This window comes from Kogia breviceps, chromosome 2 (assembly GCF_026419965.1).
Source record: "Kogia breviceps isolate mKogBre1 chromosome 2, mKogBre1 haplotype 1, whole genome shotgun sequence".
NCBI lineage: Eukaryota > Metazoa > Chordata > Mammalia > Artiodactyla > Physeteridae > Kogia > Kogia breviceps.
The window spans coordinates 37,306,804-37,321,483 of record NC_081311.1 but is presented as its reverse complement, the minus strand read 5'-3'; the positions used below and the strand labels follow the sequence as shown (position 1 = coordinate 37,321,483).

The 14,680-nt window shown below is 38.8% G+C and overlaps 1 protein-coding gene across 8 annotated transcripts in view; it reads right to left on the bottom strand.

Annotated features, from left to right (window-relative positions):
* Positions 1–2,766: 2,766 nt before the first annotated feature.
* The window catches only part of PANK1 (pantothenate kinase 1), a 108,531-nt gene continuing 96,617 nt past the window's right edge, over positions 2,767–14,680 (bottom strand). For 7 of the 8 annotated variants that reach the window (XM_067025077.1, XM_067025078.1, XM_067025080.1 and 4 more), the window contains 4 exons: positions 13,797–13,973; positions 13,173–13,296; positions 7,282–7,407; positions 2,767–4,243 (listed from right to left, as the gene is read on the bottom strand). In XM_067025077.1, coding sequence (XP_066881178.1) covers positions 4,184–4,243; positions 7,282–7,407; positions 13,173–13,296; positions 13,797–13,973 — 487 coding nt within the window. In that variant the 3' untranslated portion in view covers positions 2,767–4,183. The remainder of the gene's footprint in view (positions 4,244–7,281; positions 7,408–13,172; positions 13,297–13,796; positions 13,974–14,680) is intronic. The other variant, XM_067025075.1, reaches the window with a different exon arrangement.

Genomic DNA, 14,680 nt, shown 5'->3' with positions numbered 1-14,680 from the left:
GTCCCAGTTAGGTTAAAATAAAGAAGAATATCCAATTAACATACCTAATTTCACTTTTGTGCTGTATTTAAAGGATTTTCTCAACCTGCAAATTTAACTTATTATTGAAAAGTAGCTCTACTGAAATATAATTCACATACCATTTAATTAATTCAGTGGTTTCTAGTTGAGTTGTACAATCATCACTTCAATCAATTTTAGAACCTTTTCATCACCAAAAAAGAAGCCTCATAACTATTAGCAGTAAGTCCTCATTTTTTCCAGATCCCCAGCCCTGGGAAACCACTAATCAAATTTCTGTCTCTTTGCCTATTCTAGACATTTTATATAAGCGGAATCATTTTGCTCTATTATCACTTTGAAGCCAGATTAATTCTAGTTTCACTTTACTTGACACTCTTTGATGGCTTCACACTGACTACAGAGACATCTTTTACATGGAATACGAGTCCTTCCATAATCTGTTTTCTTCTCTCCTCGTATCTGGTTTCTCTCCGACTAACCACGCTCTGGCTGAAGGAAACGGCGTCCCGAATAAGCCAGGCTGTCTCTTCTCCCAGCCTGCTCTCTCTGCTTGGGCAGCCCTCCCCTCCTGCTCCACTCGGTGGTCTCTACTTGGTGAAGATCCTGCACCCTCCTCCAGGAGAGGGGACCAATGCCTCCTTCAAGGGCAGTTTTCTACCCTCACTTGGGGGACTTTGTATAGGACCTGGTCCACGGCTGCTCCTAAAACTGCATTTCCCACTACTCTGCCCATTGTTTACTCCAGGCATACTGGCCTCCTTACAGGTCTTCACAACCTCCACTCTCATTTTCCAGGAGTAAAAGTATTTTCCCCAGGTATTTCCACGGTGTGTTCTCAGCTTTATTCACCTCTGCTCCAACGTCACCTCCTAAGAGAGATCGTCTTTGAGCACTCTAATCAAAGAAGTTTCAATCCCCTTTTCATTTTCTAAACAGAATTACCTCCTTCTGAGGCCACTCTACCTTACTTTTTCTCTTTGTAGTACCGATGTAACATTATGTAATTAGGAATGTATCTGTCTTCCCTTCCAGAATGTAAGGTCTGTGAGGATGGGTCTGTTTTGTTCACTGCTGTGAATATTTGTGAATGAATGAATGAATGACACCTGTGACACTTAATTATATGTGTTGGTTTAAGACTTCTGTCTTCCCCCGCACTGGACAGCAGGGGTTGTATCCTAGTCCTCCTAGTTTACTCAGTGCTCCTTCCTGGCACAAAATATAACTTCTTAATATTCCTTGTATGACTGAATGATGTCAAATATAAATTACCTGTAATAATGGTTCCCAACAAAGGGACTCTGAATCCATGTAAATACGGAATATGGAAGTATACATAAGCTGAAGAATACAAGTAAATCTTTCCACGAGCCCTTTATCTGAAACTCTTGAGACTACTTCTGTTTTAAGATTCAGACTTGTTTCCTACTTAATTAACACCTCTGGTAGGGTCTGGGGCAGACGCTGTAATCAAACTCATTAATAGCTTTGCAACAAAACATGTGAAGAGCCCTCCAAAGCATGATAAATAATGCTCAAATCAACTTTTTCTGTCGTGAATTTTTCTGTCAAGAGAAATGTTAAGAGTTTGGGATTTTGGAAGTGTGGATATGGGGCTGTAGATGTGTACTGGCATATGCAGATCTGTGTGATGTTTTATGCTAAAATGGATTCCCCACATTCCAGTTTAGAAATCATTGATTTAATGCATTAATTTAAAAACAGCTATTTTTTTTCCAGCATACCTAGCATTAATGAAGCTTCTCCTATGTGTTAGCCCTTGTGCCAAGCTTTTTAAATACATAGGTAAAAACTACTATTTGCCCCATTTTATGAGTGAGAAAATTAGGGTTTAGAGAGAGGGTTAGCAACTTGTCCACAAAGCTTGTCAATAGCTGAGCTGGATCAAAACTGCAGCTGTCTCAGAACCAAAAGTCATGTTCTGGACCACCTGGTCACCCTGACTTCATGGAGTTCAAAATGAAAATTCTTTAGTCTTGCCAAGTTTCTTCATGATGTTGAGCCAAAGGAAAATTTCTATAATTCAAGTGAATGTAAAAAAATTCCTCAGGCTATAACTCCCTCATTAAAAAAAAAAAAAAATGCTGGCTATAAGTAACAAACATTTAACTGATATTTGTATAATGGAGTAATTTATCTCCTCAGCTAAACCAATGTTTTAAACATTTGTAATGAGAGATCAAGTAATTCCAGATAATTAAAAAATTATGTAGTCACACTCACTTGCCCTGATTTTATTTTTTTGCAGAAATATAATCCAAGGGGTGCTATTCCCTAACAGATGAGAGGAGGAATGGCAGAAGAGAACAATCTAAAAAAGGTACTATCACAGAGGATATTTGGATTTTCACACTTACCTTTTTCAAGAGCATCTTAATTGCTTGCATTTTTTTAAGCCAGGCAGAAGTTGATCAAATATAATTGTGATGACCAAATTTTGGAACTCTTTCAGAATTACAAAATATAGTAGTGATCTTTTGGGAATAAGGAGTTAGTTGTATAAGAACAATAAAACTACATTAAAAAAAAAAAACCTGCATAGGGCTACAGCTTCAACTGAAGACACAGTGTTTTGGACCTTACCATGCTTATGTGAAAGCTTCAAATTATGAAATGTAGAGTAGCAAAAATACAACACATATTCATTTTATGATACAAAAGCAGATAAGATGGACATAAAGGTTAAGAAATGAAAAGAACATATACACTAAAAAAAAAAAATCACAACAGAAACAGGCTTTATTTCAACCAGACAAGTGAATACTTCCATTAACATCAACTTCTTCAAGACCTGAAGACATGGAAATTAAAGATAGTGCCCAGAAGGCAGAGAAGGAAAGTTTCATCATGGAGCAATTGTACTGCCCTTCAAAAATCCCTTTCAGCAATATGCTCAATTCAAAAGATGAATTAGTTCTAAATCATTCGATCTCATGTGTTTCAGTATTTGTACAAGACTCGCATTTGAAAGTTACCCATCAGTCCCAATGATATCTTTCAAACAGAAAAAATATTTATAGATCAGTATCATATTTTTTTAATTTTAGAAAGTGGGATTGAAATCCAGTTTAAAATATTTCAAATAAAATACAACTTTATTATTATTTAAGATGCCTTGTTACAAAGCTCCTAGCTACATACATGTACAAAACACAGATATTACCACATGACATCTCAACCCATGACCTCCTAAACATCCCAATGTGAACAGTTAATCTACCGGGAGACTTTCCCCTGTAAATCCCAACATCTTGCACAAGGATTTGTTGCCATTCATACGCTGTGCATGGATGAGGACACTTCATCAGAGAACATTTCAATTTAACATAACCTAACATAAAATAAATCTAACTGTATGTTCATAAGGGATATGACAAAATTGCATATAATTTTCAACTTTTGCCAGATTCACTAAATTCATGAACACTCTTTCAGAGTTTTCTCTTCAAGGGCACTTTTGAGAGCTTTAGATCTCGTGCTTAACTTTGTATTGAGTTGGTCAGCACCTTGAGTGATGTGAACAATTACATTAAAGAACGGTATTGGAGGGGGGACGGGGAGTCATCCGAGGACAGAAACAGGGGGAAGGACTCTCTTTTTCCCTAAGACATTCAAACAGAAAAAACAAGACCCCAAAAGGTAAACAAACAAAATAGTGTTCACAGTAAAACATGACAGATTTGTAGTTTCATTTGAAACCAACAGCAAATCATGAAACGTCATGAAAAATATAAGTCAAGGTAAAATCTCCTAGAGTAATTACTAAATGAAGTTAAAATTACCACACTGATCAGTAAACCCCAGAAGAAAAATAAACAGCACTTACATTTCAGGTCCTTCTTAAACATCATACAATTTTTTCAAAGTCAATGCATAAAATTGGTAGGTTTGGCCACGCTGCACAAATATTTTTTTAAAAAATACAGTATACAGAAAAAACTCTTGTATTCCCCATTTTGAATCATAAGCTCAAAACCCAAGAGTAAAAGATCAGCTAGAAGGATTTTAATTATTTACAAATCCAGCAGGTTCATCTGCCATAATGGCTTGGCTTCCATCCCACAGTGGCTTCACCCTCTCCAGCCGCAGAGCTTGAATCGCTGTTCTCACAGCAGGCTGGTCCATCTGTGGCCCATCTCTACTGCTCATCAGTCATTTTGAACAGTTCCAGCAGTGCCCCAACAGCTCCAAAATAACCCTACAGCAACAATGAGAAAACTTCTGTATGATTATCTCCAAACCTTAGTCCAATACCTACTGTTTTTCATAATTCGAGGAATGCTGCCCCCTAATGCTATAGCTACAAGAAACTTAAAACCTGACCTCTGGCATGAAACATGATGATATAATGATAATAATAATAATAATAATAAATGCATTGGATATCTATTTGTTTATATACATTAAATAAATTAACTGATGTAAAGTGCGTAGAAAAATGTCTGGCACCACAGTGTATACTACATCAGTGTTGGCAATTTTTAGGATTTTTAGGATTATGATTATTTCATTTTAATCCTTGTCATGGCAAAATTCACATTATTACTCCCATTCCACAGATGAGAAATGGGAGGTAATGAAGTAAATTACCCTTTCAAGGTCACATGAGTTGCGCCAGGGTTCAATCGCAAATCTATCTGACTTCAAAGTTGTAATGTCTCACAAGGTATAGCTCTAAGCTTCCCTCAGTAGATCCTGGAAAGGCATCTAAATCAGCTCAAGTTGCCCTTTGCTCATCTGTAAAGGAAAAGCCCACGTATCTGTGAAAATGAAGGAAGCTGAAAAATGGAAATGTTTAGAGAAGCTGCTTTCCAAAAGGCAAGAGACTCTACTCCTCTGGTATTTGCCTGACTCAACATTACTTACTGCGAAATGGGTGGCATCTATTAGAACACTACGTGGTAGGATCTTTGCCTCCACTGCCAGCTAACCTCTGAGGGCTCACTATATGCTAGAAATTTACATGGATTTCCTCACTTAATCATCACAGTAACTTTATGAGACAAATAATATTATCACCCCATTTCACAAAAGCTAAAACAGAAATGGAGAGGTAGAGTCATTGCCTAAGGTCTCCAAGTCAGGGAGAGCCTGTGCTCTCAACGGCTTGGCTAGACTACTTCTCTTAGGAGACACGCACTTAGATAAGTGGAATGAGTGGGACTGAGTGAGTGAGGACTCCCAAAAGTCCTCTCTCCATAACATCCTCCAGGAAGACCTGCCTAAGCGAGAATGAACCTAAGAAGGTAGAGAATTTTGAGAAACACCTACAAGGAGATATACAATTGCTCTACTTTCATTGGCCATAGAGACTGAGTTATGATACTTAGTAACAAACCAAAGCCATCATTCACAGAGTCCTAAGATTGTACAAAGGGATATGCCTTTTTATCCAGAGAAGTAGGTTTCCCCGAAATGCTGGCTCTTTTTCCTTATCTTACCATCAACTAACTACCTGTGTGCCCTTGCAGATGGCTTTTAATCCCTGACGGCTTCCAGGGTTTGTTTTCTACCTTAGTCCAAGAGGATCTAAACTTAGGGTTGCCAGATAAATGCCAGGTAAAATAACTGTGTCCTATATTTTTAATCGCTAAATATGGCAACACCAGATGGGCTAGAAGAGTGGTCTTCTTTTTCATTTTAATTATTTTTTTAAACAAAATCTTACAAGGGAAATTGGTAACTAAGCAGATTAAAAAAGGAGCTGCTCTGGTTGGAGGAAGGGGAGTGAAAATTCTGAGACACCACCGCCCTCGCCCCCCACAAAAAAGTTATATCACTTCATGCCTTAGCCTCCTTAAAAAGACAAAAACAAAAACTTTCTTTAGTATAGTTAAATAGTTAACTATTTGGTATTTAAGTTCGTATTGTTTTAGATGCTTTAATAAAACAAAACAGGCTCAGAGAGCTCTAAATAATTTATAAATGCATCAGCAACTTTTCAAATAAATAATTCAGCTTGGAGATGAGAAAAATGCCACAGTAGTTATTCATTACAATTAAAATTTATGACACTCATTCTCCCAATGTTCTTTCTGCTGCAATATACCCAAGGCTTTGGGTACCTCCTGTGATAAACAGCTGCTCTCTACAATATTGATTTTAAAGGGGGATAGAAGAGGTGGGAAGAGGTGAGGGCTCCTCACTCAGGCTTAGAAACCTCCTATTTGTATTAGTGTAGAAACTGGATATAAGGGACTCTTTGCATTAACCGGAGCGCTCCACTTCTTCTGTAAACAGGCTGCCTAATAGCTAGCACACCAGCCTCTCAAGGCCACCAGGCTACTCTGAGCAGCCCAAGCACTTCTGTGCTCACCAGCTGAGTTGTTTACTTGCCAAGAGTCACCTGTGTTTATCCTCAAATTTGTTTATGACAGTTTGATTGTTAATGTAGTAATCTAATGTAATTATATGCCACCTAAACCAATAAAAAGAGTACAAGATGAATGGTCACCTCTTTGAAAATCCAGTTAAATTCTTGAGAAAGATTAAAATGCTAGTTAACAAGTGAAAGTTGCTAGGAGAGTAGATCTTAAAAGTTCTCATCACAAGGAAAAAAAAAACCTTTGTAACAATGTGTGGTGATGGACGATAACTAAACTTACACTGATAACCATTTTACAGTATATACATATATCAAATCATTGTTGTGTACCTTAAACTTATACAATGTTATATGCCAATTATAACTCAATAAAAATGGAAAAAAAATGAAACAAAGATTGACAAAGGTAGTCACAAACCACTGTCCTCTATTTAGGTGGATCCTACATATGAAAGATTGGGAAAATCTAGAATGACTCTGCAACCAAATTGCTTCATAAGTATCTTTAATTTCTTGATCTACTTTAAAGAAACAAACCAGAAATCATAAAAGGTGCATAATACTTGTGGATTATGGGGAAAAAAAGACAATTACGAAGCTCTGATCAGAACCCATGCTCAAAAATAGGTCTCGGTCCTACATCAAGAAATTGGTGAGTGAATGAACACTTATACATTTTATATTAAAATAGAATGGTAAAAGTAGGGAGATATTTTTCCATGATTACCCATTTAAACTTTTTTTTTTTAATTAACCATCTACTAGTCCTGATTGTTAGATAACAGAGCTCCCATTTTATATAATGTTCTTCCTTATCTTTTGCATAAATGCAAACTAAGGAACCCGCTCATATGTTAGACAACCCAAAAACTTCCATGTAGGACAATTAAGTCCATGTGAACTCAACCTACCTCATGTTCCAAAAACAGAGCTTTTAGCTGTCCTTTGGACCAAAAATCCATGGCATATGCTAGCAGCTTCATGGAGACCATATTGATTCTGAGAAAATTCCCAACAAACACAACTCTGTCAATATTCTGGAAAAAAAAAATGAAAGAAAAACAATTGAACCATGACATAAAAATAGCATTTAGCAACAGACCCAATGTGCTGTGTATCACTGTACTCCAGGACCTTGCAGAGTGAATTTTTTTTTTAAAGTGGAATTATTTCAGGATTTCCAAGATGAAGTCAAACAAACCTCAGAATGCATTCCACAGGAACATGAAGGGGAGAATTTGGCTGGGGGGAGGCTGAGACTGATACTGGGCTCATTTACAGGTATTATGTTAGGCTGCCTTAGATCTGATATGAAATTCAGCTCCCAACATTCACACATGAAGTTAAAATTGGGGTTCATCTAAATTTGCCTGTGTATTCCTTAAATCCCCCAAACTTCCAACTATAAAATATATTATTACCAACTCATAAATTATTTTAAAAATTTTATTTATTTATTTAAAAAATTAAAAAAAAAATGTTGGCCATGCCACGGGGCTCATGGGATCTCAGTTCCCCAACCAGGGATCGAATCTGGGCCATGGCAATGACAGCTCCAAACCCCAACCACTAGGCCACCAGGGAACTCCCAACCAACTCAATAAATTAAATGGCTACGGCATGGTTATTCATCTAACAACTTTGGTCAGGTTGCTCTGTGCCAAATACCGGGAATACAAAAAAGAAACAATACCCAGTCTCTACCTTTAGGATATATGGTGAAATATCCTGTTTGGTCAGTATGTGGGTTACAATATGATAACAAAAAATACATTTATATTTTTGTTGTCACGGATACAGATTTGTATTCTGAACACACCCCTCACACTGAGCTCAGCCTATCTGCCACACAGACACCGCTCACTCCTCACTCACTCACAGAGCCAGTTGCTATGGTCACTCATATCAAAGGGAAGAGAGTCTTGGGAGCTGGCATTATTTTCTGTTCAGTATATCAAGAGCAACCAGGGTCTGGGAACATCGCCTACTAACTGTCTCAAGCTTTAACAATACATGAACCCATTAACCACTGTGAAAATTTTCCCTGGGTAGAGGGGTGGGAGGTGGACCCACGATTAGGGGTCCAGCAGGGACAAGGGAGACCCTGAGTGGGGGAGGCATGGAGGAAGGGAAGGGAACATGGCCAGTGCTTTCCATGTCCACTTAGGCACTGGGGAGGCTGTTGGGCTCCCAGGCCTAATCCTCTGCCCTGGAGCCTTCCTCCTACCCTGCAGAACCCAAGCCTCACCCCACACCCCCCCCCACGGCCCCACCTCTGCACTCGGAGACCCCCTCTGAGACCCCCTCCAACATGCTGAGCATAAACCCCAGCCAAACACTCTCACCCAGGGCCTTACCTCCAAACTCTGGAACTCCACACTCCAGAGGCCCCCATTTGGACGTGCTGCCTCTCCCCTGCTGTGCAGGTCCTAAGCAGAGGCCCTGACCCACGCTTGAGCATCGCCCCTGCCTAAGTTCCACCCCCTGCCTAAACTCTGCCCCCCATAGCCAAGGCATTTTTTTTTCCTCTTTTAGATTGGGGTTCTGTTTCACCTTGTAGTTGATTCATTTATATTTTCATTTTTTTTATAATTCTTTTATTTTTAGAATTTTATTTTATTCTTTATACTTTGTTACTATTCTGCTCCTTTTGGCTTGTTCCCCCTCCTTTTTTTCTTTCCTTTTTTCTGTGGTGGATTTGTTTTACCCTGTTGTATTTGTTTCAATTATATTTTTATTTTTCCTAATATATTTTTTATCTTTCTAATTTTATTTTATTTTTTATTCTTTGTTATTGAACTGCTCCTTTTTTTCTCTTTCTTTCTTTTTTTTTTTTTTTGCCACACCATGTGGCTTGCGGGATCTTGGTTCCCAGGCTGGAGGTTGGGCCTGAGCTCCTGTGGTGGGAGCACTAAGTCCAAACCGCTGGACTAACTGAGAACCTCAGACTCCAGGGAATATTAATCAGAGTGAGGACTCCCAGAGGTCCTCATTTCAGCACCAAGACCCAGCTCTACCCAACTGCCTACAAACTCCAGTGTGGATGCCTCAGGCCAGACAAAAATATGTTACAGATGAAAGAGCATGGTAAAAACCTACAAGACCAAATAAATGAAGACGAAATAGGCAACTTCCTGAAAAAGAATTCAGAGTAATGATAGTAAAGATGATCAAAAATCTCGGAAACAGAGTGGAGAAAATACCAGAAACGTTTGACAAGACAAGGATCTAGAAGAACTAAAGAGCAAACAAACAATGATGAACAACACAATAACTGAAATTAAAAATACTCTAGAAGAAATCACTAGCAGAATAACTGAGGCAGAAGAATGGATAAATGAGCTGGAAGATAAAATGGTGGAAATAACTGCCAGGGAGCAGAATAAAGAAGAAAGAATGAAAAGAGTTGAGGACAGTCTCAGAGACCTCTGGGACAACATTAAACACACCAACATTCGAATTATAGGGGTCCCAGAAGAAGAAGAGAAAGAGAAAGGGTCTGAGACAATATTTGAAGACATTATAGTTGAAAACTACCCTAACATGGGAAAGGAAATAGTCAATCAAGTCCAGAAAGTGCAGAGAGTCCATACAGTATAAACCCAAAGAGAAACATGTCGAGACACATATTAATCAAACTATCAAAAATTAAATACAAAGAAAAATTATTAAAAGCAGCAAAGGAAAAGCAACAAATAACACACAAGGGGATCCCCATAAGGTTAACAGCTGATCTTTCAGCAGAAACTCTGCAAGCCAGAAGGGAGTGGCCCTTCTGGAGATGCCACCAGAAAACTACTAGAGCTAATCAATGAATTTGGTAAGGTTGCAGGATACAAAATTAATGCACAGAAATCTCTTGCATTCCTATACACTAACAATGAAAGATCAGAAAGAGAAATTAAGGAAACAATCCCATTTACCACTGCAACAAAAAGAATAAAATACCTAGGAAAAAACCTACGTAAGGAGGCAAAAGATCTGTACTCAGAAAATATAAAACACTGATGAAAGAAATCAAAGATAACATAAACAGATGGAGAGATATATCATGCTCCTGGATTGGAAGAATCAATATTGTGAAAATGACTATACTACCCAAAGCAAGCTACAGGTTCAATGCAATCCCTGTCAAGTTACCAATGGCATTTTTCACAGAACTAGAACAAGAAATTTTACAATTTGTATGGCAACACAAAAGACCGTGAATAGCCAAAGCCATCTTGAGAAAGAAAAATGGAGCTGGAGGAATCAGGCTCCCTGACTTCAGACTCCATTACAAAGCTACAGTAATTAAGACAATATGGTACTGGCACAAAAACAGAAATATAGATCAATGGAACAGGATAGAAAGCCCAGAGATAAATCCCCACACATATCGTCCCCTTATCTTTGACAAAGGAGGCAAGAATAGACAATGGAGAAAAGACAGCCTCTTCAGTAAGTGGTGTTGGGAAAACTGGACAGCTACATGTAAAAGAATGAAATTAGAACACTCCCTAACACCATACACAAAAATAAACTCAAAATGGATTAAAGACCTAAATATAAGGCCAGACACTATAAAACTCTTAGAGGAAAATATAGGAAGAAAACTCTATGAAATAAATCACAGCAAGATCTTAATTGACCCACCTCCTAGGGTAATGGAAATAAAAACAAAAATAAACAAATGGTACCTAATGAAACTTAAAAGCTTTTGCACAGCAAAGGAAACCATAAACAAGATGAAAAGACAACCCTCAGAATGGGAGAAAATATTTGCAAATGAAGCAACTGACAAAGGATTAATCTCCAAAATATACAAGCTGCTCATGCAGCTCAATATCAAAAAACAAACAACCTAATCCAAAAATGGGTGGAAGATCTAAATAGACATTTCTCCAAAGAAGACATACCGATGGCCAATAAATACACGAAATGATGCTCAACATCACTAATCATTAGAGAAATGCAAATCAAAACCACAATGAGGTATAACCTCACACTGGTCAAAATGGCCATCATCAAAAATTCTACAAACAATAAATACTGGAGAGGGTGTAGAGAAAAGGGAACCCTCCTGCACTGTTGGTGGGAATGTAAATTGATACAGCCACTATGGAGAACAGTATGGAGGTTCCTTAAAAAACTAAAAATAGAACTATCATATGATCCAGGAATCCCACTACTGGGCATATACCCTGAGAAAACCATAATTCAAAAAGAGTCATGTACCAAAATGTTCATTGCAGCACTATTTACAATAGCCAGGACATGGAAGCAACCTAAGTGTCCATCAACATATGAATGGATAAAGAAGATGTGGCACATATATACAATGGAATATTACTCAGCCATGAAAAGAAACGAAAGTGAGGTGGATGGACCTAGAGTCTGTCATATAGAGTGAAGTAACTCAGAAAGAGAAAAACAAATACTGTATGCTAACGCATATATATGGAATTTTAAAATGTGGTACTGATGAACCTAGTGGCAGGGCAGGAATAAAGATGCAGAATGCAGACGTAGAGGACAGACTTGAGGGCACAGGGGGGGAAGGGGAAGCTGGGACGAAGTGAGAGAGTGGCATGGACATTATATACACTACCAAATGTAAAATGGATGGCTAGTGGGAAGCTGCTGCATAGCACGAGATCAACTCGATGCTTTGTGATGACCTTGAAGGATGGGATAGGGAGGGTGGGAGGGAGGCTCAAGAGGGAGGGGATATGGGGATATATGTATACATATAGCTGATTCACTTTGTTGTACAGCAGAAACTAACACAACATTGTAAAGCATTTATACTCCAATAAAGATGTGAAAAGAAAATATTGTGAAAGGAGCATGTCTCTCTTGTAACCCCAGAGTTCAAAGGCAGGGCTGCCATCCACCTATTATAAAGACTGCCTCATACCCTGTTTAACAGTCCACTATTCAACTAGAAGGGGATTGGAAAGGGTTTCTGCAGTACCTGTAATGTTCTAATTCTTGATCTGTGTGGTGGGTATTAGGTGTGTGTGTGTGTGTGTGTGTGTGTGTGTGAAAATTCGTCAGGCTGTACACTTGTGATTTGAGCCCTCTTCTGTATGTATGTCATATTTCTCTTAAAATTTATATTAAAAAAAACTATTACTGGTGCTACTAGATTCTTTAGTGCTTCTACTATTACCTATTCCATGCCCCCTCTTTCTTGTCTTTCTAATACAACTGAGTTGTATTACACATCTACTTTACACATCTTGTATTTCAGAAAAGGGTTCCGTTCTTTCCAAAGGAATTTTGCAGTGTTTTAAAACATGGTACCAAAGCTTGGTCTGTCATCAGGTCCACCCTTTCTTGTGCCTGGGGCTCTGGCTGGCCTCAGCTGTAGCAAGCTCTCTGTGCTTTGATAGCCCTGTACAATGCTGCTTGAACTCCATGCCACAAGGCAACACTGTAAAGAAGCTGAAAGCAGAGAGAATATCGAATATTGCAAGTGGAATTGTTTTACCTGCAATTATTTGCAAGGATGCAGAGAGATTTTCACCACCCTTCATTAGGTGTGTGTCCATGAGGTTGCAGAGGTTATGGTATAGATTGTCATTTTTACCATGTTTCCACAGTTAGATGGTTTTGTTTGTCATCACCTAGTGCCTACTTAAAACTAAAACATACTCCTCTCCCTCCCTGCAATACACGCCCCTCATGTTCTACCAGGTGTGACTGCGAGGAAGGGCAGGTTTCCTAAGGATCTGTGGTTTTGTGAGGGTCAACAGTTATTGCACTGCCAAACGATGTTTATGAATGACACATGGCTTTCCCTAGGTTAAGGCCTTACCTCATTCAATGCACACATCCGAGCAATGGAGCCAATGTTGTTGGTGATGGTGACCAGGGTGGCTCGGGCGAGGTCTTCCTTGCTGATGGAATCTCGCTTTTCCTTACTCATCATGTTGCCAAAGCTATGTTGGAAATATTAGCGAGAGTGTTCAAAATCATCCTTAGGCAGGCCCCATGCTTCCACCAAAGTACCGTGGAAAGCTTTATGAATAACTCTGATTGAGCTCAAATGACCTGATTTGGCTACCATGGTTTACAAGCAGACAGGATTACGGTATGAATGGTTGGCTGCCCTTTTCTTAATAGGGATGAAGTAGCATGGCTAGTAACAGGGAAAAAAATTTTTTAAATGCCTCCAGATATCTGGACAAGAATGGAACGGGGGAAACTGTTGCAGTTTTCCAGAACCTTCTTTCAAAGCTGCCTTATTTTAAGCACAAGCATCAAGAGCTAAATATCTCAGTGCTTCATCAAGGGCAGGAGATCAAGTCTGAGCTCCAATACCGTAGATCCTTGCACCAGGCTGGTGGGTTGACATTTTAAAAAACAACTAAATGAACAGCCAGGGTGGAGAGGTTGCCTTGTGTTTAATCACTACTGCTCCTAGCTACTTAGTCACTACCTTGATGCTACCGCAGATCCTTGAAGGCCAAATCGTTCATAGTCTCCTCCGTAAATGTCCTTCACCAGCTTATCAACATTGGTGCTGTCGCCTTTAGCTGCCATTTCCAGAGCTTCTTCAAAGGTCTCACAACCAGTCAGCAAGCAACATAGGCCTAGGAATGTTCCACCTCCAAGACTGAAGGAACAATAAGGTTTATTTTTTAAGTTTTACTTTAAGAGATGCCCATCCAAGTCCCCAACTACATCAATATCACTAATATGGGTTAATAAGAACAGAAGAAAAACAAAGGGGCACTTGAATCAAAGTGCTGGGTGAAAAAGAGCTTTAGGGTAGATTGGATAAAAAAAAGAGGGCAGAGACTAAAAGAAACATCAAGGAAAACTCGCCCTGAAGTTTAAGAACAAAACCAGAGAAAGACTCTCACTGATTTCCGTTGTGAGACCTTGAACTAGCCACTGACCTAAGTGCTTCATGCAATCTTCCCACCTATAAAATGGGGCCAAATCATGATCTGTCTCCCTTATTTGGGTGGTCTGAAAGCAGCAAATAACCAGAGAAATGACCTCTATTAAAAAGAAAAAATACAAACATATGTAGCTAAACAAATACTTAGAAAAAGAAACTGTGTGTACCTGAAGCACAGTTCATATCTATAGAGACAAACTCTGTGGTGACAAAACTGAACTGGGATGCTGCCCGGAATAGCTGGCCCCCAAGCTGTATCTTTCATCTGACCTTGCTTCTCTAGCAGAAATAAGTTCATTTAAGCTCCTCAAAAATTTCAAAAAGGAAACCACCAATGGATCTCATAGTGGATTTTTTTCTAGTAAACTCTAGAAAGGGTTATTAGTACTTTACTTACCACCCAATAGTCAAAAAAT